The sequence below is a fragment of the Eschscholzia californica genome, unplaced genomic scaffold, assembly GCF_041429995.1.
Source record: "Eschscholzia californica isolate CP2 unplaced genomic scaffold, dmEscCali1.0.p SCAF_1, whole genome shotgun sequence".
NCBI classification, from domain to species: Eukaryota; Viridiplantae; Streptophyta; class Magnoliopsida; order Ranunculales; family Papaveraceae; genus Eschscholzia; species Eschscholzia californica.
In genome coordinates, this window is record NW_028238198.1 from 725,697 (window position 1) to 753,059 (window position 27,363).

Below are 27,363 nucleotides of genomic sequence, written 5' to 3' on the forward strand. Positions count from 1 at the left end.
TAAACAACAAAATTTCATTATATAAATACTTCCACTTAAACAATTAAAGATATTGTCGAAGCAAAAGTGTTTAACATTCTCCGTTGGTGCAAGAAACTTGTGTAACGACAATAAGAGTTGGCTCCTTGAGAAAGAGAGAGTGTAATTGCAAGGAACTATTCCTTCCACCTGATATCAGCATCCCAAAAGTGAGCTCTGAAGGTGCACTTTTCCAGTGGTTCCTTTTTGAAGCGAAGCTTGTCTGAAGGAAATCTTGCACCGGCGTGGCAAAGGGATGAAATGGTGCCGAGGAGGTGAAGGCAAGTTGAAGTTTAAAATAGAGCAGTCATAAGGAGCTTGTACCTATGGAATCTCACGTATCAGTCCTCAGGGGAACCAGGATCTGATGTTGAGAAATCAGTTACTGACGGTTTGAGTTTGGTGGCCATAAGCTAGAGCACCATGCCAGCATTGAGCTGCAATTGGGCCACCTAAAATTGTGAAGGTGATCAACCAGAGGTTTCCTAGGCGTAAGAAAGACGATCTTGGACTAAGTTCGCCCCAAGAATATAGTGGTTCATTTTTAAGAGATGAGTATTGATGGGCCTAGAAAGTTTCCTAAATAGGTCTACACCCGCAAGTGCACGGGTGTCAAGTTGTAATAATTTCCGGTAAGACCGGTTCGTTCCTCAGAGACTAAGTGAAACCTATTCTAAGACTTGGAAGTAACTTGGTTTTTGGTTTTGATGAGGTTTTGGTAATAAAATAAAATAAATAAAATATTAAAATAAAACTACGGAAAGAAAATAATTACAAATGATACAAGGAACTCAAATGGGGGAGAGCCTAGGGTTTTCTGAATCCGTCTTCCTAACAATTCTAACGACAAATTAATTTTGGTCTGATTAGATAGTTCTTTATATAACTCAGGTTTTTAGTCCATGAACGGTCTAAAAACCCGGAAGATTTTATCGTTAAAATGGTAAAAACTTTAATAAATTGTCGAGAAAATGATTATTACGACTTCATCTAAACCCTAGATAGAAAATTAGTTCTTCATGATAAAGGATGGAAGCTTAAATATATGGAAAAAGAAAAGAAAAGTAGAAAAGTTGAATTTCTTACTAATTTTCCAGCCAAACAGAGCCTAAGGAAGTGATTTCCTTCTGATTTTCCGAGATTCTGCCAAACGCACCCTCCGGGAAAACGATTTTCTCGTCTTCCCGGAAATATTTTCCTTGTGAGAAAATAAGTTTCTCACCTATTTTCTCGTCTTCTCCAATTCTCTTTCTCTCTCTATGCTTTCTGTTTTCTCTCCATTTTCTTAATCTCTCTGTTAATTCTCTCTTTCTATCTCTCTCACAAAGGTAGACGAATTATAATAAAAAAGAAAATCAAAAATCAAGAAGAAAACTCCATTAAAGCTCTCGGCTCTCTGTTTCTTTCTCTCTCAATCACTCTCTGTTTCTTTCTCTCTCAATCACTGAATCTCTCTGTCTCTCACAAAAAGAAAAATACAGAAGATGAAGAAGAAAGATAGAAGATGATGATGATGATGATGATGATGATGATGAGCTCCTTCCCTGTTTCTCTCTCTAACTCCGTTTTTGTCTAAAACCGAGGGCCTTTACATCACTCTCTCTCTCTCTAATATAGTCGGTTTTGGTTGAGCTACCAGAGGAAGACTCTCCAGTCGAGATGGTGATTGTTTTCGACCCCTCTCTGTCTCTGTTTCTGGTCGTCAGAAGCTCCTCACTGGTCTCACCCTCTCTCTCTCTATATAGAAGAAAAATAACCTTCCTTCTCCAACCCGGGTCTCCCTTCTCTCTTTCCTTTCTTCTCTCTTATTCTCTTTCCTTCTTTGTCTCTTATCCTATCTTCTCGATTTCTTTCCATTTCTGTTTCAATTTTGAAAAAAAATCTCCTTTTCAAGAAATTAAACAGCTCTCGGTTATAAAAGGAAGAAGAAGATGATGACGTCAGCTGACGTCATCGAGTCGGGTTGGGCTGTCCGGGTCACGCGTACAGCTTGGTGTACCTCTGGACGTGACAGAAAGTAGCCCGCGCATTCCCAGATCCATTCGATTTCTTGCCGGATGCATGCCACGTGTCCCTCTTGACTTTTAGTATACCAAATTTGACCCGAACTTTGACTTGCTCTAATTTATTCATCCGGACTCTGATTTGACTTCCGTTTTCGCCTACGGGTTCGTCTTGGACTCTACTTTCCATCCCAGCACTAATACTGATCATGAGATCAGAATCACAAAATGACCAAAATACCCCTAGTCTGCATTTCTCCGACTTTTATCCGTTTTGCACACATAACTCTGAAAAAGGTACCTGAGTAAGGAAACACAAGCAAAACATCAGAGTAACAGCTCGAATTAGACTAACTAGTCTAAATTAAGATATTCAGATGAGGCATTTTCATGACTCATCAAACATCCCCAAACTTAGATTTTGCTAGTCCTCGAGCAAAACAGAAAGATAAAACCAAACCCATTTCACCACTTTCGTAGGGAATCACGATTGCACTTAGCCCGTGCAATAAGCCGTTAAACCTCTACGTTACCCTACAGGACGAGTTTTGTCTCGTGAGGGTTTGCAGTGAATATACCCACAAAATTCAGAAATCTCAAAAATGCAGAAGGGTCTAAATATGATATGGACAAAAAAATGTAAAGTCGATAGAAAATTTTGAAAGCTAATAGAAACGAAATCCAAGTCAACAAGACCATACAAATGCTAAAAACTCCTTCACTAGTAATCAAGACCCGAAGTGCACGTGACCAACCAATATAAGTATCATTTCAGTTCCGAACAGACAAGACCTCGATTACTTTCTCAATACATTTCGCCTCGACTGCTGCCTCACGGTCATACACTCAAAAATTAAAGTCACTCAGAAATGGCTCACTCTATGTGCGAGTATGAGTATGAAGGAAAACTCAACACATGACAAAAGATGGACTAAATTCTTCGTGGACGACTGATCTCAAAGAAGGAAACAACCACTAATACGGAATGGGGAAGCTAACCAACTCTTCTCACCTGATCTACTATCTAGCAATGCTTCCTAGAGGTCGATAGACACTAATGAGGATGTGACTAGAACTCCCGAGAACTCGACGTCTTCAAATCTTCAAGAACGACTTCAAGGGATAAACACTCAAATACAACTAAACAAAATATTTTTTTCTTTTCCTTTTTCTATTTTTTTTCTTGTTTCTGCTTCTTTTCTTTTCTCTTTTTTTTTTTCTTTTCTTTTTTTTTTTTTTTTATATGACTCATAATACAAATACTACTTTCTTGACATTATTCTTTCCTTGGTAATATTCTCTTCATTTTGCTTCATGCCTAATTCTCAGGGTTCTAACAAATGGATTTCTATCTTCCTCTAGTTGACACTGTTTTCAAGTTTCTCAGACTACAAGAGAAAGGTTTACTTCCTGATGACATCCCTAGTGGTTGTAAAATTTGAACTCAAGAGATCAAATGAGTTCTTCTTTCAATATTGCGAGGTTGAGTAGCTCTTCATTCTACTCAGAATTAGCTCAGAAGAGATCACTCAAAACAACAAGAAAGGCTCAAAATCTCACATAGGTTAAGTCTCCACTAATGATCGATTAAGTTCTCTCAGAAAAGTCAACTCTTCACCTATCTAACACTCACATGGCTAGTGCACAAACAACTTCAAGACTCGAAATTCGTGAAAAAACCTTTAGCAAAAGTGTAGTACAACCAACTAGACTCTATAACTATTAACAAGCAAAAACAACTAGACTCACATTTTCAATCAAAAATTTAAAATTTTGAACCCTTTTGAATTTTTGAAATAAGGACTAAATATTCAATCCCCTATCCCCAAACTTAAACCGAACATTGTCCTTAATGTTCTGAAAACTATGCAAAAATAACAGGGTGAAGGGAGAGATATTACCCGGTTCAGCGTCCTCTGCATGGGTTGCCTCCCAGAAAGCGCTAAGTTTAACGTCTTCAGCCAGACGAAACAGATGGTTCGAAAAATAGAAAAAATTATACCTACTGGATTACAAATATGTGATTAACTGTAAACCAATAATCGATACATTTGTGGGTCCACCCAAAACACAAAGTTTTCAGTGAACGATAGTCTCACATTTTCGTAACTTGGTGATAGTGTAAGTGAGACTATCAAGATAGAAGGGCAATCCCCAAACTTAGACGACAATAAGGTCGTTAAGTTTGGTACTGCACCAGAGAGATCACAGACCGGATAGAATGGGTCTTCATATGGATGATCGACAGAGGGAGTGAGTGCTTCAAAATCTACACATGGTTTTGAGGGACAAAATGCAAAGTAATCTAGAGGACTATCAATGACACCCGGACTTAAACTAGGGTTCTCTAAAACAGGTACTTCGGGTTCCTACAATGGAGAAACCCTACTATCAGACTCACAATCCCTAGAAGTCGAGTTAGATAGTCCTTCTATAATTTCTTTTATAATGTTATCGTCAGTGTCCCTAAAGAATTCTAAATCTTCGCCTAAATCAGGCGAGTCAATCCTCTCATTTAGCAAATTGGTCAACCATGATTCATCATCCTCAGTTGAGTCAAACGACTTCAAATCATCTTTAACTCTAGTGAACTTTTCATTATGGTCTGAATGGATTTCAAGTTCTATACAATGGGAGGATATCTCAATATCGGGCTCCATCGTTTCTGAGATTTTAGTCTCAATAACGATGTTGTCGGGAGAACTATACTCCTCTAAAATTGTATCCTCGTCATCATAGTACACAGGACACTGTGGACCGTACTCTACATTCTCATGGTGATCTTCTTCTATAATACTAGTTGTTATTTCTTGTAGAGTTCTATAGGTATTGTCATTCTTTTCTTCTAAAGTCTGACAAAACTCGAAAGTACACTTTTGAAGATCACTAACAGTTTGGGTCAATGAAGATGATCCTAAAGATGGAGAGTCAATAGTTTCACCGTTATCCCATTGAGGTTGAGACACGTGTGGAGCATAAGACTCTCCACTAATCCTCCTTAGCGCACTCATAGACTCTTCATGAACCTTCTTTAACATACTCATTTCTTCGGTCAACGAAGATGATCCTAAAGATGGAGAGTCAATAGTTTCACCGTTATTCCACTGAGGTTGAGACACGTGTGGAGCATAAGACTCTCCATTAATCCTCCTTAGCGCACTCATAGACTCTTCATGAACCTTCTTTAACATACTCATTTCTTCGGCCAACGAAGGTGATGCTGGAGATGAAGGATCAATAGTTTCACCGTTATCCCATTGAGGTTGAGATACGTGTGAAGCATAAAATTCTTCGTTATAATGCATGTAAGAGTCATTAGTTTCAATGGTTTCCTATTATGCACATTGTCTTTAGGATGACTACTACTATTCTGCCCATTTGCTAAGTACCACCATGGTAGATTTGAAGAACTCTCGTCCCTTCTGCCATTATGTTGGGACCACGATCTATCCATTTCTCATCAATGTTTTCTCTTTTTTTTTTTTTTTTTTTTTTTTTTTTGAAATCGAAAACCTGAGAAGCACTACGAAGATCCTAGAAGGAAAACAACCACAATCAAGCTGACTCAACCAAGCAACCTAAACAAAGTCTAGATGACTGACAGGATGGTCAATTTCACTTAAAAGTCTAGACAGCTCCTACATTGTAACAAAGCCTGAACTTTAATGTTTATGAGAGTTACTCCGTCCAAGTACTACGGTCAAACAACTCTTGGAGACGACCAACGATAAACGTTGTGATAGCCGTCCTACCTGGTAACGTTTCCTCTTCTCGAGGCGACCTTATAAAGAGTTGAGTGACAGTTTCCCTTTAGGAATGCTCAAATAAAAATTAAGTCCCTGAATTGTTTCAAAGATCCTATGAGCTCGATACCCTAAGGCCAATGTCTAAACCAGATTTTAATTATAGTGAGGTTTGGGATTCGCAACGTTGTTTCCTAAATGGGCAAGAGATCGGTGATGAAATCCGACTCCTATCTTGTAATGGGGTTTGTGCCCTTACTAAAGACGATTAAACTAAGCAGTTCGTCAAATCAATGAGGCACACAAAAAACATACAAGTACCCACTTACAGGGGATTCGTGGGTGATCAGAGAAATTACCTCCCGTTCAAGACGGGCGATGACCTTTGTAGACGACCCGGGCCACTCTTCCCTTAAGTGTCCGAACCCGAGGCTTCTTTTTGGTTTTTCGGTTACAATTTATAAAAGCCCTCCAATTTAGGGTCAAAACAAAAGAAAGTACTAAAAAAGTCTAAGTCTCTCTCTCACCAAAATAAATACAAAAAAATAAAAATAAAAACAGTAAATTTCTTCTTTTGAGGTCCTCCTCCTTGTTGCGCCTCCTCTTCAGCTCCTTAGTGTTCTGCACACCAAAAACAGAGAAGCAAGTCAAAGTATCCAAAATTCAAAACTTACCAAAAATAAAAACTTTCCAAAATTAGAATAAATTTAAAACATAGTCCCCGGCAGCGGCGCCAAAAACTTGATGGGCCTAAAAAGTTTCCCAAATAGGTCTACACCCGCAAGTGCACGGGTGTCAAGTTGTAATAAATTCCGGTAAGACCGGTTCGTTCCTCAGAGACTAAGTGAAACCTATTCTAAGACTTGGAAGTAACTTGATTTTTGGTTTTGATGAGGTTTTGGTAATAGAGGATAAATCTAAGGCCCAAAAAAGGAGCCCAAATAGGAAATCCAACCCAATAGGGAATAATATCTCAAAAAAAACCCAAAATGTGATATTACCTCTTTATCCCTCCAAAAGCAATGGTTACCTCTTATGTCCCTCACTCTTTTCCCGCCCACAACAGCCTCTCTCTTTCTCTCCCTGACTTGATTTGACCCGAGCCCACATGCCAGCCTCTCTCTTTCTCTCTCGGTCTCCGCGCTCTCTCTCTTCATTCAAACACTCTCTCTCTCTGACTTGAAAACCTCTAAACCCTCTCCCTCCATCAAAACGATTCATCTCTATCTCTCTCTCTATTTCGATCAAACTCTCTCTCTTCATTCATACCGGTCCATCTCTCTCTCTCTCTATCTCTTTTTCAAGCGAAACAACCACAGCCATTAACGCCTCTTTCATTCGAAACGTTACCGGCGAATCTCTCTCAAGCAAACCTATTTAAGCAACCGGATCTACCAATTTCTCTCTCTATTTCGTTCTCTTTCAACAAATCTGGTGCATCTCTCTCGATTTCTCTCTCTTTCAAACACAGGTACGTCCCTGTTCTTCCTCTAACTCTTGATCATCTCTCTGTTGTTGGTAAATTATTTGGTTTGTTGGAAAATTTTTGGGGTTTGTTGTTTCAGATCTGTGTTTGTTGGTAATATTTTAGGGTTGTTGGTTCAGTTTTAGGGGTGTTCGAAAATTTGGGGGTGTTTTCAAAGAATTAGGGTTTATTATTTCAAGTTCAGTGGTCTGATCTTGAGTTTGTGAGAAAACATTTTGGGTTGTTTTTCAAAAAAGTTTTAGGGTTAAGTTGCTCTACAGTTTGTGATAAAACATTTTGGTTGGTGTTTTGTGATTTCGGAAGCATTTGGGTGTTTATGGTTCTTCATCAAGCTTGTAGGTTCGGTTTGTTTTAACATTTAGGGTTGTGATCTGAAAGTTAGGTTTCTGTGGAGACATTTAGTACTTTGTCTTTGATTTTTGGGGGTATGTCTTTGTTGATGAAGTGAATGATTTGTTTTATCATTCTGGGTTGTGTTGAAGAAATGTTAGAGTATGTTTAGACATTTTGATAGTTGTTTGTGATTTCGGAAGCATGCATCTTCACAGAAAGGTTATTTGGGTGTTTATGAATCTTCATCAAGTTTCTAGGTTAGGGTTGTTTTAACATTTAGGTATCTGTGGTGACATTTATGGGTGTTTGTTTTAACATTCATGGTTGTGTAAAAGAAATTAGTATATGTTAAGACATTTTGATTGTGTATATACATTCTGTGTTTGTTTGAAACATGTGGGTGTCTTATACAAAACATAACAACTTTTGCAGATTACAAAAGATGGTGAAAACAAACACAAAGAAAGGAGATGCTCCTGTTCAAAAACAACAGACTCCACTGAGGGCTAGCCCTAGGAAGAGGGTTGCTGAAGAGCCATCCTCTGCTTGGCCTAGCAAAAAAGGCAAAAAAGTTGCTAGTCCTAAACAAGCAAAGGTATCTTATTGTATACACATCTTTGACCATGTCCTGTATTTAATGTTTGTGCTTTGACATTTCATATAATGGTTTGGCATATTTGTTAGTGTGCTGACATTCTTTGAAATGTTGTTTCAATTAGTGATCCTTCATTCTTGTGTAGACCAGCATTGGCATAGGCTCTATTGTGTGGACACGTTCCAAAATGATCTGACATTATTTATAGTGATGTAGCATTCAGTGTAGTGTTGTATATTTTGTAGAATGTGTTGACATATCTGTTACTTTTTGTGTGAAGCACCGAGGATATACTTCCAAGAAGAGAGAGCCCATGGTGGAGCCTCAACCAAAAGAGCCTATGGAGCAGAAGAAGAAAACTGCTTTTAATTACAAATGTAATTTTAAAGCAGTTTTCAAGGTGGCGCGGGAATTGCAGTTATATATTACTGAAGAGCAAAGGAAGATGTTGCTTTCTTCACCATTCGGGGCCTTATTTAAGGCAGTGACCAGTTTTAGTTTCCGAACAGAGAATGTGATGGAGAAGCCGAACAAAGCCATCTATGATCTTCTGTACTGCTATGACAAACAGAGCCAAGCCTTCAACATCGGAGGGAAGTTGATTCAGTTCACTCCCGGAGATGTTGCTTTGTTGTTGGGAGTCCCAATGGAAGGACAAATATATGATGCATTCCCAACCAATGTCACCATAGATGTGGCTAAGGACCAGTTTTTGAGCAAGTATTTCAAAGACTGTATTGTTGAGGGAAAGGCTGCATCTTTTGGGGGTCCCAGCATCGAAAAGGCTTTGCATGTGGCTGCAAGAACAAAGGCTCCGGCCATTGAGTTCTTGAAACTATGGATTATGTACATGGCAGCCACATTCCTGTTTGCTTCAGCTGCCGGCTCCTCGGTTGTCGGGAGTTTTTATCACAATCTCCAAACGGAGAGAATGATGAAAAGAGTTTCATGGGCGAGAGCTATTCACTCCTACATGATGGAGAGAATAAACAAGCACTCGGAAGACCCGGCAAAAGCTTCAGGATGCCTGACTCTTCTCCCCGTAAGTATTCATTACAATGCACTTAAATGTTTCATAATTTCTTATAGTGCAAATAAATCAAGTTAGTTTGCTTTGACATTCTCCAAAATGTGTCATCAATCTTTTGGGGCTTCTGTAATGCTGATACATTTCGTAGAATGTTTGGGCAATGTAAAAAATGTGTTTCCATTCCTTGTGATGATACAGAAAAACACTTCTGACCTATTTGTGTTTAATTTATTTGCAGTACTGGTACTGCATGCACACCAGGATCCATGAGGACCTGGTTGGAGAAGTAGGGGTCAGTCCTAGAATAGCACGATGGATGATCGAGCCATTCTTCCTTAAAGGACTGGAAGAAGAGCTGGAAAGCATTACAGAGGAGCAGGTAATTTGTTGTAACATTTCTTAAAATGTCTCTGTGATTTTAATAAATGTTCTAACATAACTGATGTCTGATTGACATTGTGGCAAATGTTGGAACATTTGTATGAATTTGTTCACATTTAATTAAATGTATGACTTTTTTGAGAGGTGTTGAATAATAACCATATGTATCCCTCCTTGTAGGTGAAGGTGGAGTTGGTGCCAGAGTCTGTTGAAGAGGAAGAGTTGTTAAAGTTCACTGAGAGGGTGGTGGTGGAGATGAATGACGAAGAAGTAGAAAAGTTGAAGGAGGAAGTGGAGAGGTTGAGAGAAGAGAATGAGATGGTAAAGAGAGAGAGAGAAGTATTAAGAGAGGAATTGGAGAGGATGAAGAGAGAGAGAGGAGAGAAGAATGATGTTTTGGAATTTGATTTTGGTGTCGGAGGGGAGGTGGATGTTCGAGAAGAGGTTGGTAGAGATGAGGTGACTGTTGGAGAGGAGGTGACTGTTCGAGAAGAGGTTGGTAGAGATGAGGTGACTGTTGGAGATGAGGTGACTGTTGGTAGAGATGAGGTGAATGTTGGAGAGGAGGTTAGACAAGAGGTGGAGAGTGGAGATAGTGGAGAGAAGATAGTGGAGCAGGAAGTAGCCCCAAAAAATCCGGAACAAGTAAACGTAGAACCCAGCATCGAAAAAGAAAGTGATGCCGAAGCCCAAACTGAAGGAGCAGAAATAGACAATAAGGGTAAGAAGGCAATTTCTGATGAGTTGGTAAGGGGTCAATCTTCCGTGGAGGGGCAAAACCAGGAGCAGAAAGTGAGCCAAGTTGCTGGGTCAAGTGAGTAAATGCTCACGCAAATCTTTACTTCTGTTGACATTCCTGTCTTTGCTTTATAAGAATTTGGAAATGTTGGAGCAAACACCAGAATGCTTCAACATTTGAGATACTGTTATAAAAGTAATGAATATTGTCTTTGTTTAGATTAAAGTTGGTTTTATTTCTAGTTTTTTTTTTTTTTTAAGCAACGTATTAACTTGTGTGCAATCAATCTATCTTCTCTGAAATTCTTACTTACTTGTCAGATGATTGGTATGAACATAAATTGTTCCGCCATCGTTACAAGTTTTTTGATAAACGGTAAGTAAACGAGTTCTATCGTACTCCCACGATGTCTTTTACCACGACAATTGAAGACTTTCTTTTACCACGAACGACAATAGACTGGTCGGCTAAGTAATAAATAAGAAACAAACAAGTAAGTGTTCTTCTCCCACATAAATACGTAAAATGTTGGAACATCCGTGATAACGTTTATATATATTGATCAAGAATTGGAGAATGCTTTTTGTTAAGATTTGGTTTTCTATCGAATGTTGACTAGTTAAACGTGTGGTGGTGGGGGACAGGTGAAAAGTCTTTTGCAAGTGTTTTGAATGTAGGTGAAAAAGAGACGGAAGAACTAGACTTCCAGCTGACTTGGCCTTCAGCTTTCTTTTCAGAGGTTTGTGAAGTGGCCAAAGAATATGAAAACTACGAGATCGTGGAGAATGAAAGTTCTTCGGAAGACGATTTTGTAAATAAGCCACAGGTTGAAATGGCTGAGGTTGTTCAAACGAAAGAGAAAAACAAACAAAACTCTCTGGTAAAGAGGGTAAAAACTCAGCCAAGAACCCGAACTTTGACCGAGAAAGGCAAGCAACTCGAGAAAAAGAAAACAATCAATGTAGAGGACATTATAGAGTTGGGAGCCGGAAAGTCAGAAGAGGAGAAAGTTAAGAAGCTAGGAAACTGGAGAAGAAGCCCAGTCTGGAAGAATGTCAAGGAAGATGAAAAGGGTCTGATGGAAGAATTCCTCAGGAAAAGTGACAAAAGGTACGAGTAGGTTTCTGTAATGTTCATGCACTGACAATAATGTTTGGACATTCTTGTTTGTGTTTTAACATAAATTTTAGCTTACTGTAATGTTCTAGCATTGGCATATATGTCCTGTCATTACAAAAGGTGACACTGTTTTTTCCACATTTTCCAGTACTAAAGTGTGGTTTAGTGACGGGATAAACGACATATGTGGAAAGCAGCTCGACATGTTGATGATGAATCTAGAATGCGATTCACAGATAATCAACTGGGCCAGTTACTTCGTCACTAATCACAAGGAATTGAAAGAAAAGTGTGTGCTTTGCCTCCCATCAGAGATCTACGTAAGTGAAGAGATTAGAATGTTTTCCTATCGTCATCTTTTATATGAGTGAACATTTTGATAACTTTGTGTTTGTTCGACAGACAATGATAAAGTCGGAGGTCAACCAAGCTTCAATCGAACATATGCTCAATCGCACGTTGAGTAATAATGCTGGGAAACCGGAGATCTTGTTTGTGTGTGCACCAATCTGCCAACCAACAATGGGGGACGCAGCAAGGGGGGGGGCACTGGACACTATTGATATACAATGTATTTCTCCATAGGTGGACCCATTATGACTCAATGTCATTTGACAAGAAGAAGGCCAAGGACTGTTACGAAAATGCCAGGGAGTACGCGGCATATGTCGAGGATGTAATGGAAGAAGTTGGGTTCACAATGTTTGGAACCCAACAAAAATATGCAGATGTCGTTGGGGAGCCAGAATTCCCTACTCAGGGAGAAAAGTAAGTGTTCTCACTCATTATCTGTTCCAACATTACGATGCATGTTTTAATTAGTTGGAAATTGTTCCAACATTCCGGGAAATGTTGGAACAAAAATTTATATGTTTTTAGAAATTTGATAAAAAACACGTAGTTATTAATAATTTAGTCTCATTTAACATTATGTTTCAGAATTGTCTGTGACTGTAGAAACATTATTGGTTATGCTTTAACATTTCGTTTGTGTCTTGAACAGCCCGGATTGCGGTCTGTTTGTCATTTTAAAAATTGAAGAGCTCGTGGCAGACTGCACGACAACAGGACCCAAACAGCGTACAGAAAACCCAGATTGGGTATCCCTGGCACAAAGGAAAAGGGCCAAGCTAACCCACAACATTTTGAGAGAGAATACGATATCTTGGAGGATGGCCCGAGCTTGAAGTAGTTTCCCCTGTGTATGTTTTTTTTGTAAAGGATCTTTTTTAATAAAAAATGAAGTAGTTGTTCAGGTAACGGGTTATGTTCATATCACTAAACCCGAAACGACTTCATTCTTGATTAGATTACAAACAAATATGGTTTGTAAATTATTTTGGGATGTTAACAACATACAATGATTTTGGATGGGATGTTTATGTTAAAACAATATGAAGTAAATTTGAATATATTAGTATTTTTCTACAACAACATGTGTGACATGCATTGTCCCCTTAGAGTTTGTTTCAGGGAAGAACATACACAGATATGTTAGAACATTCCTTTCAATGCTGGGACAAATTGATAACTGTTTGAGAAATATGTAATAATGTTCCTTCATTAATACGAATGTATTCAAACAAATCCATAATGTTGACACATTGTAAATAATAGTAAGACATGTAAGGATTCATTCACTGAACATTTTGTAGAATGTTATAACATTTTCACAATAGAACAAAATATGTACTAAATACCAAAAGATTTTTCTAAAACATTCAACACAATGTACAGACAGTCTGTAACATGTTGTGACATATCGTTGATGTTGAAGCATTTAGAAAAATGAGAACTACAGTTGGGCCCGACATGTTGCACTGTTGTGATAAGAGGGTTGGTTGCACCTGCGACATATTCTTTTCCTCCTGGTAACATCTCCGGAACTCTGCAACCGTGTTGTACGTGGTCTCCCTGGTGCCCTTCTAACTAGTGGAGGAAGGGTCTTGGTTAATGGATCAAAAGTATAGGGTTCGTCATAATTTGGAACGGGGTAAACACAATGTTGGTATGTGTTTCTGTAAGCCTCAACCGTCCAGACTGGATCGTAAAAACATGTACTATCACCCCGAGTCTTGTTGATGCATAACATTGCATGTTGACACGGAAGCGAATCTACTTGCCAACGCCGACAAGAGCATGTGAGAGTACCAAGATTTACGGAATGGCGTGGAGTCGAATATACTTCATAAATAAGTGGGGCTGCCTCGACGTATCTCCAAGTCTCCGCAACTTTGTATTTCGCTTGTTGCTCCAAGTTAATGGATGGGCAAAGAAATGTATTCCATCCAATAGCGGCGTCTCTATGCTTTCTCATCTTGTTCATAATCTTCTGTCTTATGGCATCCAACAATGCTGTAATAGGGAGAACGCGGGCTTTCTTTACCATGTTGTTGAAGCTCTCAGACAGTTGGGAAGTGATGGCGCCATACCTGTAAGACAACATTATAACGTCTGTCACAACATTTTACGGAATGCTTATATTAAATCATGTTGTGTTCCAACCGTACACTAAATGTATAAACATTAATTGGAATGACAAAACACTAGGAAGAATGTCCTTTCATAACAGAAGCTATGATTAAATGTGAAAAAATTACTGTTTAAACTTAAAGTGTGCCGGTAACAAGGTTCGTGGTGTTTCAACATTTCAACTGAAAATGAGTAAACAAAATACTTATCTCCGGGGAAAAAGGAATCTGCCCATGATTCCGGATTAAGGGATTGGAAAAACCTCTCCACATTGGTTCCACCCATCTCAACCATTTGTTCAATGGTTGCGTGATACTCGCTCTCGGGTAATGCACGTGCCGCCGTAAACATAAGACTCTGAAAATAACGTGACTGGCGCGCCCCGTTACGTATTCTCAAGTTTAGATTACATCGTAAGTGCCAAGCACAGAATGAGTGGTGAGCGGTGGGAAAAACATTCTTCACGCCTTTTAGAATTCCAGCATGTCTATCCGAAATAAAGGTGTAACGTTTGATCGGATCCACCACTAATTTCAAATTTTGCAGAAACCAATCCCAATTATGATCATTCTCAATGTCCACAACTGCGTAAGCAATGGGGAACAGACCTAACAAAAAAATAATAATACAAAATTAGTGTTGTTGATTCATAAACCAATAGTGCATTAGCAAATTATCAAATGTCTAAACATACGTGGTAATGTCTAGTGACACCAATAAATGACGCATCATCTCACTGGATGCAGCGACATTGTAGATCGTGTTCTTAAAATTTTGTCAAGTGTTGGCAGGAACATTAGAATGTTAACGTACGATGTCAAAATGAAAACATACCGTCGTTTCCGTCCTTGGTAACCGCAGCTAAAATGCAGCCATTAAAACGTGTTTTGGCGAATGTTCCATCAATATAGATCACGGGACGACAGTGTTGAAACCCAAGGATAGATGCGTGAAGCGCAATAAAAACTCGGACAAATCTATTGGTAGTGGGTTCGATTTGCAAATCAATTATGCTATTGGGATTAGTAGTCGCCAAAGAATCTACGTACCACTTCAACTTTGCATAGGAATCACCCTCCTGCCCAAATACTTTGTCCATGGCTACCTTCTTACCACCGTAAGAAAAGTAATAGCTCAACTCAACACCGTAATCGTCTTGAAACTTTTCTTTAACTTCAGCAGTACTCCAATTTGGGTGTTTTCTGATGTCGTCATCCATTAGGCTGCCAACAAGTTTACTAGAGAGTTTGGGATCCGCAGGTTTGAGAACAACATCGAGACAATCGTGTATCGGTTCGTATTCTTTCAAAAGAAACACGGATTTACATCCCAATGGTGCAACCCCGTGGACTCTCCAATTACATCCGGGTTTGGAACAAACGGCAGTCACACGACATGGTTCATTCTTGATATATTTGTAGTTGTTCTTGGTTGCAATGGTATAACGACCAAGAGCGTGTCGAAAAGCTTTGACACCACCAGGGAATATTTGCCCAATCTCCGTAAATACGTCGCCCCATGAGTCACATACTAACTTCTTGTCATTATTTTGAGATGTAGAAAGTGACCTTTCAGTTTCCATACTGCAAAATTGAATAAAATGTTATGAAAGTATCATTGATTGTCTTAACAGGTTAACAAATGTATGAACATCTAGTGTAATGTCGCGGCACCACAGAGAATGTCTGGACATGCGTAGGAATGTTCAGTTATCAATGAGAATGTCGTATAATTTAATGAAATGTGTGAAATTATGTGAAAATGATGGATAACATTCTACTGAATGCTTCGAATATGTGGTATAATCAGGTGGTCCAAGAAGCAATGTCTGGTCATTCTATCAAATGTTGGTCAAACTGCTAATTCAATAGCTATGAAACAAATGTGTTAACACATGATAAAGTACCTGTAACATGTAACCAAATGTTCCGACATTTTTGTAAATGTTAACACAAACGTTAAAGTTATAACAGAAACAAAAAAGATGTACGGACAGCGAAAGAACTGTACGGACACTTCAGAAACTAAGCTTTACACGAGAAGGATGAACAAAAGCATACAATCTCATAAAAAAGAGTTTCATCATCAAAAGTTACCTGGATTTATAGGAGAAGAAGATGGTGATTCGAACAAGTTGATGGCTGGAGAAGATGAATAGATATGATGAATGAAGAAGAGGGTTTGTATCTCGGTTTGTGTCTGTAGGTGATGACTGAACGAAGATGATGAAAATATTAGAGAGAGAAAGGTGAAAACGAAGATGATGATTGAAGAGATGATGACTGTAGAGAGAAGAAGGTGGAAAATAGGGTTTGGGGTTCGGTTTAGGTAGAGAGATAAGAAGGTGGAAACAGATTTTGGAGAGAGAAAGTAAATCAGATTTTTGAGAGAGAAAGATATGATTTGTTAGAGTTGTTGGATATATATAGGAGGGCAAAAGAGGGTTTAGAAGAAAATAGGAAATCTTAGAGATAAGAGTTGGGCCCGGATTGCACATTGGGATGTGTATTTGGGTTTGATATGAGTTATTATTGGATTATTGGGTTTTGGGTGAGATATTAAACCTTGTTGGGTTTTTTTTTGTATTTGGGCCCAAAATTTGGGCCTTTCATCAAAAAATTCTTTTGGTAATAAAGTAAAATAAATAAAATATTAAAATAAAATTACAGAAAGAAAATAATTACAAATGATACAAGGAACTCAAATGGGGGAGAGCCTAGGGTTTTCTGAATCCGTCTTCCTAACAATTCTAACGACAAATTAATTTTGGTCTGATTAGATAGTTCTTTATATAACTCAGGTTTTTAGTCCATGAACGGTCTAAAAACCCGGAAGATTTTATCGTTAAAATGGTAAAAACTTTAATAAATTGTCGAGAAAATGATTATTACGACTTCATCTAAACCCTAGATAGAAAATTAGTTCTTCATGATAAAGGATGGAAGCTTAAATATATGGAAAAAGAAAAGAAAAGTAGAAAAGTTGAATTTCTTACTAATTTTCCAGCCAAACAGAGCCTAAGGAAGTGATTTCCTTCTGATTTTCCGAGATTCTGCCAAACGCACCCTCCGGGAAAACGATTTTCTCGTCTTCCCGGAAATATTTTCCTTGTGAGAAAATAAGTTTCTCACCTATTTTCTCGTCTTCTCCAATTCTCTTTCTCTCTCTATGCTTTCTGTTTTCTCTCCATTTTCTTAATCTCTCTGTTAATTCTCTCTTTCTATCTCTCTCACAAAGGTAGACGAATTATAATAAAAAAGAAAATCAAAAATCAAGAAGAAAACTCCATTAAAGCTCTCGGCTCTCTGTTTCTTTCTCTCTCAATCACTCTCTGTTTCTTTCTCTCTCAATCACTGAATCTCTCTGTCTCTCACAAAAAGAAAAATACAGAAGATGAAGAAGAAAGATAGAAGATGATGATGATGATGATGATGATGATGATGAGCTCCTTCCCTGTTTCTCTCTCTAACTCCGTTTTTGTCTAAAACCGAGGGCCTTTACATCACTCTCTCTCTCTCTAATATAGTCGGTTTTGGTTGAGCTACCAGAGGAAGACTCTCCAGTCGAGATGGTGATTGTTTTCGACCCCTCTCTGTCTCTGTTTCTGGTCGTCAGAAGCTCCTCACTGGTCTCACCCTCTCTCTCTCTATATAGAAGAAAAATAACCTTCCTTCTCCAACCCGGGTCTCCCTTCTCTCTTTCCTTTCTTCTCTCTTATTCTCTTTCCTTCTTTGTCTCTTATCCTATCTTCTCGATTTCTTTCCATTTCTGTTTCAATTTTGAAAAAAAATCTCCTTTTCAAGAAATTAAACAGCTCTCGGTTATAAAAGGAAGAAGAAGATGATGACGTCAGCTGACGTCATCGAGTCGGGTTGGGCTGTCCGGGTCACGCGTACAGCTTGGTGTACCTCTGGACGTGACAGAAAGTAGCCCGCGCATTCCCAGATCCATTCGATTTCTTGCCGGATGCATGCCACGTGTCCCTCTTGACTTTTAGTATACCAAATTTGACCCGAACTTTGACTTGCTCTAATTTATTCATCCGGACTCTGATTTGACTTCCGTTTTCGCCTACGGGTTCGTCTTGGACTCTACTTTCCATCCCAGCACTAATACTGATCATGAGATCAGAATCACAAAATGACCAAAATACCCCTAGTCTGCATTTCTCCGACTTTTATCCGTTTTGCACACATAACTCTGAAAAAGGTACCTGAGTAAGGAAACACAAGCAAAACATCAGAGTAACAGCTCGAATTAGACTAACTAGTCTAAATTAAGATATTCAGATGAGGCATTTTCATGACTCATCAAACATCCCCAAACTTAGATTTTGCTAGTCCTCGAGCAAAACAGAAAGATAAAACCAAACCCATTTCACCACTTTCGTAGGGAATCACGATTGCACTTAGCCCGTGCAATAAGCCGTTAAACCTCTACGTTACCCTACAGGACGAGTTTTGTCTCGTGAGGGTTTGCAGTGAATATACCCACAAAATTCAGAAATCTCAAAAATGCAGAAGGGTCTAAATATGATATGGACAAAAAAATGTAAAGTCGATAGAAAATTTTGAAAGCTAATAGAAACGAAATCCAAGTCAACAAGACCATACAAATGCTAAAAACTCCTTCACTAGTAATCAAGACCCGAAGTGCACGTGACCAACCAATATAAGTATCATTTCAGTTCCGAACAGACAAGACCTCGATTACTTTCTCAATACATTTCGCCTCGACTGCTGCCTCACGGTCATACACTCAAAAATTAAAGTCACTCAGAAATGGCTCACTCTATGTGCGAGTATGAGTATGAAGGAAAACTCAACACATGACAAAAGATGGACTAAATTCTTCGTGGACGACTGATCTCAAAGAAGGAAACAACCACTAATACGGAATGGGGAAGCTAACCAACTCTTCTCACCTGATCTACTATCTAGCAATGCTTCCTAGAGGTCGATAGACACTAATGAGGATGTGACTAGAACTCCCGAGAACTCGACGTCTTCAAATCTTCAAGAACGACTTCAAGGGATAAACACTCAAATACAACTAAACAAAATATTTTTTTCTTTTCCTTTTTCTATTTTTTTTCTTGTTTCTGCTTCTTTTCTTTTCTCTTTTTTTTTTTCTTTTTTTTTTTTTTTTTTTATATGACTCATAATACAAATACTACTTTCTTGACATTATTCTTTCCTTGGTAATATTCTCTTCATTTTGCTTCATGCCTAATTCTCAGGGTTCTAACAAATGGATTTCTATCTTCCTCTAGTTGACACTGTTTTCAAGTTTCTCAGACTACAAGAGAAAGGTTTACTTCCTGATGACATCCCTAGTGGTTGTAAAATTTGAACTCAAGAGATCAAATGAGTTCTTCTTTCAATATTGCGAGGTTGAGTAGCTCTTCATTCTACTCAGAATTAGCTAAGAAGAGATCACTCAAAACAACAAGAAAGGCTCAAAATCTCACATAGGTTAAGTCTCCACTAATGATCGATTAAGTTCTCTCAGAAAAGTCAACTCTTCACCTATCTAACACTCACATGGCTAGTGCACAAACAACTTCAAGACTCGAAATTCGTGAAAAAACCTTTAGCAAAAGTGTAGTACAACCAACTAGACTCTATAACTATTAACAAGCAAAAACAACTAGACTCACATTTTCAATCAAAAATTTAAAATTTTGAACCCTTTTGAATTTTTGAAATAAGGACTAAATATTCAATCCCCTATCCCCAAACTTAAACCGAACATTGTCCTCAATGTTCTGAAAACTATGCAAAAATAACAGGGTGAAGGGAGAGATATTACCCGGTTCAGCGTCCTCTGCATGGGTTGCCTCCCAGAAAGCGCTAAGTTTAACGTCTTCAGCCAGACGAAACAGATGGTTCGAAAAATAGAAAAAATTATACCTACTGGATTACAAATATGTGATTAACTGTAAACCAATAACCGTTACATTTGTGGGTCCACCCAAAACACAAAGTTTTCAGTGAACGATAGTCTCACATTTTCGTAACTTGGTGATAGTGTAAGTGAGACTATCAAGATAGAAGGGCAATCCCCAAACTTAGACGACAATAAGGTCGTTAAGTTTGGTACTGCACCAGAGAGATCACAGACCGGATAGAATGGGTCTTCATATGGATGATCGACAGAGGGAGTGAGTGCTTCAAAATCTACACATGGTTTTGAGGGACAAAATGCAAAGTAATCTAGAGGACTATCAATGACACCCGGACTTAAACTAGGGTTCTCTAAAACAGGTACTTCGGGTTCCTACAATGGAGAAACCCTACTATCAGACTCACAATCCCTAGAAGTCGAGTTAGATAGTCCTTCTATAATTTCTTTTATAATGTTATCGTCAGTGTCCCTAAAGAATTCTAAATCTTCGCCTAAATCAGGCGAGTCAATCCTCTCATTTAGCAAATTGGTCAACCATGATTCATCATCCTCAATTGAGTCAAACGACTTCAAATCATCTTTAACTCTAGTGAACTTTTCATTATGGTCTGAATGGATTTCAAGTTCTATACAATGGGAGGATATCTCAATATCGGGCTCCATCGTTTCTGAGATTTTAGTCTCAATAACGATGTTGTCGGGAGAACTATACTCCTCTAAAATTGTATCCTCGTCATCATAGTACACAGGACACTGTGGACCGTACTCTACATTCTCATGGTGATCTTCTTCTATAATACTAGTTGTTATTTCTTGTAGAGTTCTATAGGTATTGTCATTCTTTTCTTCTAAAGTCTGACAAAACTCGAAAGTACACTTTTGAAGATCACTAACAGTTTGGGTCAATGAAGATGATCCTAAAGATGGAGAGTCAATAGTTTCACCGTTATCCCATTGAGGTTGAGACACGTGTGGAGCATAAGACTCTCCACTAATCCTCCTTAGCGCACTCATAGACTCTTCATGAACCTTCTTTAACATACTCATTTCTTCGGTCAACGAAGATGATCCTAAAGATGGAGAGTCAATAGTTTCACCGTTATCCCACTGAGGTTGAGACACGTGTGGAGCATAAGACTCTCCATTAATCCTCCTTAGCGCACTCATAGACTCTTCATGAACCTTCTTTAACATACTCATTTCTTCGGCCAACGAAGGTGATGCTGGAGATGAAGGATCAATAGTTTCACCGTTATCCCATTGAGGTTGAGATACGTGTGAAGCATAAAATTCTTCGTTATAATGCATGTAAGAGTCATTAGTTTCAATGTTTTCCCATTGACGTTGGGACACATTTGGAGCATAAGACTCTCTACTATAATGCATGTAAGATGATCTGTCAGGATATCTATAATATGGTTCATAACCTTCTTGAGGTTGATAATAATCCCTACGACCATCATTATGCACATTGTCTTTAGGATGACTACTACTATTCTGCCCATTTGCTAAGTACCACCATGGTAGATTTGAAGAACTCTCGTCCCTTCTGCCATTATGTTGGGACCACGATCTATCCATTTCTCATCAATGTTTTCTCTTCTTTTTTTTTTTTTTTTTTTTTTTTGAAATCGAAAACCTGGGAAGCACTACGAAGATCCTAGAAGGAAAACAACCACAATCAAGCTGACTCAACCAAGCAACCTAAACAAAGTCTAGATGACTGACAGGATGGTCAATTTCACTTAAAAGTCTAGACAGCTCCTACATTGTAACAAAGCCTGAACTTTAATGTTTATGAGAGTTACTCCGTCCAAGTACTACGGTCAAACAACTCTTGGAGACGACCAACGATAAACGTTGTGATAGCCGTCCTACCTGGTAACGTTTCCTCTTCTCGAGGCGACCTTATAAAGAGTTGAGTGACAGTTTCCCTTTAGGAATGCTCAAATAAAAATTAAGTCCCTGAATTGTTTCAAAGATCCTATGAGCTCGATACCCTAAGGCCAATGTCTAAACCAGATTTTAATTTAAGTGAGGTTTGGGATTCGCAACGTTGTTTCCTAAATGGGCAAGAGATCGGTGATGAAATCCGACTCCTATCTTGTAATGGGGTTTGTTCCCTTACTAAAGACGATTAAACTAAGCAGTTCGTCAAATCAATGAGGCACACAAAAAACATACAAGTACCCACTTACAGGGGATTCGTGGGTGATCAGAGAAATTACCTCCCGTTCAAGACGGGCGATGACCTTTGTAGACGACCCGGGCCACTCTTCCCTTAAGTGTCCGAACCCGAGGCTTCTTTTTGGTTTTTCGGTTACAATTTATAAAAGCCCTCCAATTTAGGGTCAAAACAAAAGAAAGTACTAAAAAAGTCTAAGTCTCTCTCTCACCAAAATAAATACAAAAAAATAAAAATAAAAACAGTAAATTTCTTCTTTTGAGGTCCTCCTCCTTGTTGCGCCTCCTCTTCAGCTCCTTAGTGTTCTGCACACCAAAAACAGAGAAGCAAGTCAAAGTATCCAAAATTCAAAACTTACCAAAAATAAAAACTTTCCAAAATTAGAATAAATTTAAAACATAGTCCCCGGCAGCGGCGCCAAAAACTTGATGGGCCTAAAAAGTTTCCTAAATAGGTCTACACCCGCAAGTGCACGGGTGTCAAGTTGTAATAAATTCCGGTAAGACCGGTTCGTTCCTCAGAGACTAAGTGAAACCTATTCTAAGACTTGGAAGTAACTTGATTTTTGGTTTTGATGAGGTTTTGGTAATAAAGTAAAATAAATAAAATATTAAAATAAAATTACAGAAAGAAAATAATTACAAATGATACAAGGAACTCAAATGGGGGAGAGCCTAGGGTTTTCTGAATCCGTCTTCCTAACAATTCTAACGACAAATTAATTTTGGTCTGATTAGATAGTTCTTTATATAACTCAGGTTTTTAGTCCATGAACGGTCTAAAAACCCGGAAGATTTTATCGTTAAAATGGTAAAAACTTTAATAAATTGTCGAGAAAATGATTATTACGACTTCATCTAAACCCTAGATAGAAAATTAGTTCTTCATGATAAAGGATGGAAGCTTAAATATATGGAAAAAGAAAAGAAAAGTAGAAAAGTTGAATTTCTTACTAATTTTCCAGCCAAACAGAGCCTAAGGAAGTGATTTCCTTCTGATTTTCCGAGATTCTGCCAAACGCACCCTCCGGGAAAACGATTTTCTCGTCTTCCCGGAAATATTTTCCTTGTGAGAAAATAAGTTTCTCACCTATTTTCTCGTCTTCTCCAATTCTCTTTCTCTCTCTATGCTTTCTGTTTTCTCTCTATTTTCTTAATCTCTCTGTTAATTCTCTCTTTCTATCTCTCTCACAAAGGTAGACGAATTATAATAAAAAAGAAAATCAAAAATCAAGAAGAAAACTCCATTAAAGCTCTCGGCTCTCTGTTTCTTTCTCTCTCAATCACTCTCTGTTTCTTTCTCTCTCAATCACTGAATCTCTCTGTCTCTCACAAAAAGAAAAATACAGAAGATGAAGAAGAAAGATAGAAGATGATGATGATGATGATGATGATGATGATGAGCTCCTTCCCTGTTTCTCTCTCTAACTCCGTTTTTGTCTAAAACCGAGGGCCTTTACATCACTCTCTCTCTCTCTAATATAGTCGGTTTTGGTTGAGCTACCAGAGGAAGACTCTCCAGTCGAGATGGTGATTGTTTTCGACCCCTCTCTGTCTCTGTTTCTGGTCGTCAGAAGCTCCTCACTGGTCTCACCCTCTCTCTCTCTATATAGAAGAAAAATAACCTTCCTTCTCCAACCCGGGTCTCCCTTCTCTCTTTCCTTTCTTCTCTCTTATTCTCTTTCCTTCTTTGTCTCTTATCCTATCTTCTCGATTTCTTTCCATTTCTGTTTCAATTTTGAAAAAAAATCTCCTTTTCAAGAAATTAAACAGCTCTCGGTTATAAAAGGAAGAAGAAGATGATGACGTCAGCTGACGTCATCGAGTCGGGTTGGGCTGTCCGGGTCACGCGTACAGCTTGGTGTACCTCTGGACGTGACAGAAAGTAGCCCGCGCATTCCCTGGTCCATTCGATTTCTTGCCGGATGCATGCCACGTGTCCCTCTTGACTTTTAGTATACCAAATTTGACCCGAACTTTGACTTGCTCTAATTTATTCATCCGGACTCTGATTTGACTTCCGTTTTCGCCTACGGGTTCGTCTTGGACTCTACTTTGCATCCCAGCACTAATACTGATCATGAGATCAGAATCACAAAATGACCAAAATACCCCTAGTCTGCATTTCTCCGACTTTTATCCGTTTTGCACACATAACTCTGAAAAAGGTACCTGAGTAAGGAAACACAAGCAAAACATCAGAGTAACAGCTCGAATTAGACTAACTAGTCTAAATTAAGATATTCAGATGAGGCATTTTCATGACTCATCAAGTATTCATTTACCTGTTATCAAAGCCAAGATCAAAAGCATGAACACCCAATAATATAAAGAACATGATGCAGAACTTCAAGATTGAGGTTATCAAATATATACAACTTAACAAAATACAGACCGGTTTGTGCTCGAAAGGAACTTCAATTTCAATATCAGGTACCCAGTTTCTTCCAGTAAATCCACGTGCACCTCCATTTGTCTCGTCTCTCAACGCCTTGACCTGAAATGAGTGCGAAAATGGTAACTTGCTTCCTTAGAGTATCCAAGAACCAGAGTTGTGGAATAACATTGTTTGATGCCTACCAGTGGCGACCTGCAGACTACATGCATCATTCAGTCTAAGCATCTCTCTGTTTTCTGTGCTAAAAAAGAGAAAAAAGCAAAAGAGTTTGAAATTCTATTTATATTTTGGAAGTTGAAGCATTTCCTGTTTTTTTTTAAAGGTCACAAAATTCCCTTCTTTTAACAATTGGATAATATTATAATTTCATTATATAAATACTTCCCTCCACTAAAAAAAAAACTTGGGTTTCGATATGATATTCTATATCTAGAGCATCTAGACAACCCACTTAAAGTGTGATATGATATTCTATATCTAGAGCATGAATTTACATATGAAGAGTGATAAAAACCGTAAGCTAGCGATGTTGCTTAACTAAAGAAAAGAAAAATAAAATGTAAAGTACTTTAGATTTAGATTTAGGGAGACTAAAGGAAAGCGGTAAAAACATGAAAGTACTTGGCTAATGTCATACCCTCGGGCCCGGAGTGATAACTTTTACCTTAGAGAGACAGATAGGTGGTAAGGTATATGCGGATGAAGGAATCGAAATTCATTGGTATATGGTGACATTTGTACAAGGGAATATCTCGAGACGTTTAAGTCCATCCAGAAACCATTCTAGAGAGGGTAATTTCCGCTAAAGAAAATATCAACAGAACCAAGTATCTCGGGAAGGACTTGGTTCAATTCCAAGAATGTAGTCTTGCAAGGGATGCAATAAGTGAACCTCCATCCGTGGAATGCATCTTAAAACCTGTTAAGATATATTCAATAAGGAACCATAAATCAATCCAACCTAAATCAAAGCGACATATAAGTGAAAAACAATATGGTGAAAAGCGAACAAAGTAAACACTGAAGTTTAAATCTATTGTCAAATTGTTAGTAAAGGAAGTCCATGTGAGTAGTCAAAACTTAAAGTTCTAAATATGATTAGTTCATATTTAAGATACCATAATGATGATACATTTTTGTAAGCTGTAACTTTTACTCTCTTAGCACTCCACTCATGGGTAAGTCTGCAAAGAATATTCCATTTGAAGGTAAAATTGCGGATAAAATTATATAATCCTGACACCTGAAATAACCGGATAGAAAATTTTAAGGCCAACCAATTCTCAAAATGCCCGATATTGATATTAATGCAAATCTAAGGGAAGATAACAAAACGTTAGCATATTTGCGAAATCAGTAACAATGGTCGGTTGGTTCTCCTGTTTATCTACATCTTCATGTTCATCCTTGATTTGTTAATTTTTAATCATCTGTTGGTTCTCTTGCTTGGTGGGATTTTTCTTTTATGACTCACTTTCAGCGTCTATTCTAGATAATGCTCTATTGAATTCACATAATCAAATTCTAAGAATAAACGAAGCAGTTATGATCAACAAGTATTGTAATATAGTTCGAATACAATTTAAAATCTAAGCAACGAAGACAATAATTCGCAACCATCAAGGTTTCTTCTAGTTCGAGGGAAACCACATACAATCTACAAAATTTGTGATCGCAGCAAAACTTAAAACCCAAACTGCCTGAATACAAAATTTAATACCAGACTGCTTAGCATAAATAGTTCTTATTTGTTTTTTAAATGTCGCTGGTAATTTCCTAAAAACAGAATCAAATTGAAACCACAATCTTTAACCTAACCTAGAAACAAGATTAATATGAAAGGCAAAAGGAATTGAAACTCTTGAAATTCCAAATTTACTTAATCATGTGGAAAACTCTTCAATAAACTTATCCATAACTGGAAATTAGCCAAAATAGACCAAAGTAGTGAAGAAATAACCAAAACCTAAAATTTCCTTTGTTGTTTTCAGAAACTTGCAGGAAGAACTCGATATCCACATATCCACGCCAAACTTCTAATATTTGGAAGCATTTCGATATCCCCTAAATCGCCGACTAAATCATCTGTACCAAAACAATGTAGCTCTGTCACTAACCAAAAACTCCTATTACAAATATGAAAAATCCTAGAAAGCCTAAAATCCCCAAATGAATATGGGTTTCAAACCTATCTTGAGAATAAAATCATTACAAATATCACAACAAACCAAATTTCTTATTGTAAAACTTAGATAGAAAGAAAGGAATACCTATGAGACTTTAAGACGACTGTTCAATTTCACGGCAAACCATGGGAAACCATGACTGTTCAATTATATGTTTGAAAAAATAAAATCCATTTGAGACAGAGAGAACCATAGAAGAGGAGAGAGGATCTAATTACCATAAGTTGTCAAGTTCTTGTCTTTTAGGGAGATAGACGATTCAGTAGGTGTCGATTTCATTGTTAAGAAGACGATGAGATTCAGAATAAATTGGAGTAAATGAGAGAGAGGTGTGTAACGGTGCAGAGGAAGAGATAGGGCAGAAGAAGGTTTCCATGGCAAATTCAAGAAGGATCTAAGGGTTCACATTGAGTGGAGACTTAAAGGTTTTGATGTAAATGGGGTGCATTTATTTTGTCCTAGTCAGCACTAACCTTCCCTGTTTTGTTATATAGATTTTTAAAAATGTTTTGTAATTTAACTTTTGGGTTTTTTATGCATTATTATTTCGAGTTGGACTTCATTAGATATTTTGACCCGAATTTTAGGCCTTATAATTTTCCTCTCATAAACAAACTTATATTTAGTTGTGTTATTTCTCGTTGCTTCCTAGTAAAAAAGAGATTAAATATTTACACGTTCCACGGGAACATTCTTTTGTTTTGATCATATGGTATGTTATATTTACATGTATGTACTTCATCTCCAAACTAGATATCGTGTAAGCACA

General features: G+C 38.0%; 2 protein-coding genes and 1 long non-coding RNA gene across 7 annotated transcripts; 1 reads left to right on the forward strand and 2 right to left on the reverse strand.

Moving 5' to 3' along the window:
• LOC147562897 (uncharacterized) lies at positions 1–27,084 on the reverse strand. Of its 5 annotated transcripts, none has more exons than XR_015236180.1 (6): positions 26,679–27,084; positions 26,375–26,493; positions 25,565–25,651; positions 25,073–25,327; positions 24,402–24,607; positions 1–585 (listed from the first exon to the last, which is right to left on the reverse strand). It is a non-coding gene; the product is annotated as an uncharacterized LOC147562897 (long non-coding RNA). The 5 variants fall into 5 exon arrangements; XR_015236197.1 differs by lacking the exon at positions 1–585 and having other exon boundaries at positions 24,339–24,507; positions 24,591–24,649; XR_015236175.1 differs by lacking the exon at positions 1–585 and having other exon boundaries at positions 24,339–24,607; positions 26,679–27,014.
• LOC147562898 (uncharacterized) lies at positions 6,671–10,701 on the forward strand. The gene is made up of 5 exons (XM_086664688.1): positions 6,671–7,235; positions 8,016–8,178; positions 8,459–9,220; positions 9,447–9,587; positions 9,770–10,701. Exons 2-5 carry the CDS (start codon positions 8,026–8,028, stop codon positions 10,409–10,411), a joined length of 1,698 nt encoding a protein of 565 aa, XP_086520814.1. The 5' UTR covers positions 6,671–7,235; positions 8,016–8,025; the 3' UTR covers positions 10,412–10,701.
• On the reverse strand, positions 13,059–16,542 carry LOC147562899 (uncharacterized). The gene is made up of 4 exons (XM_086664689.1): positions 16,016–16,542; positions 14,754–15,502; positions 14,125–14,527; positions 13,059–13,879 (listed from the first exon to the last, which is right to left on the reverse strand). Exons 1-4 carry the CDS (start codon positions 16,414–16,416, stop codon positions 13,243–13,245), a joined length of 2,190 nt encoding a protein of 729 aa, XP_086520815.1. The 5' UTR covers positions 16,417–16,542; the 3' UTR covers positions 13,059–13,242.
• Positions 27,085–27,363: the final 279 nt, after the last annotated feature.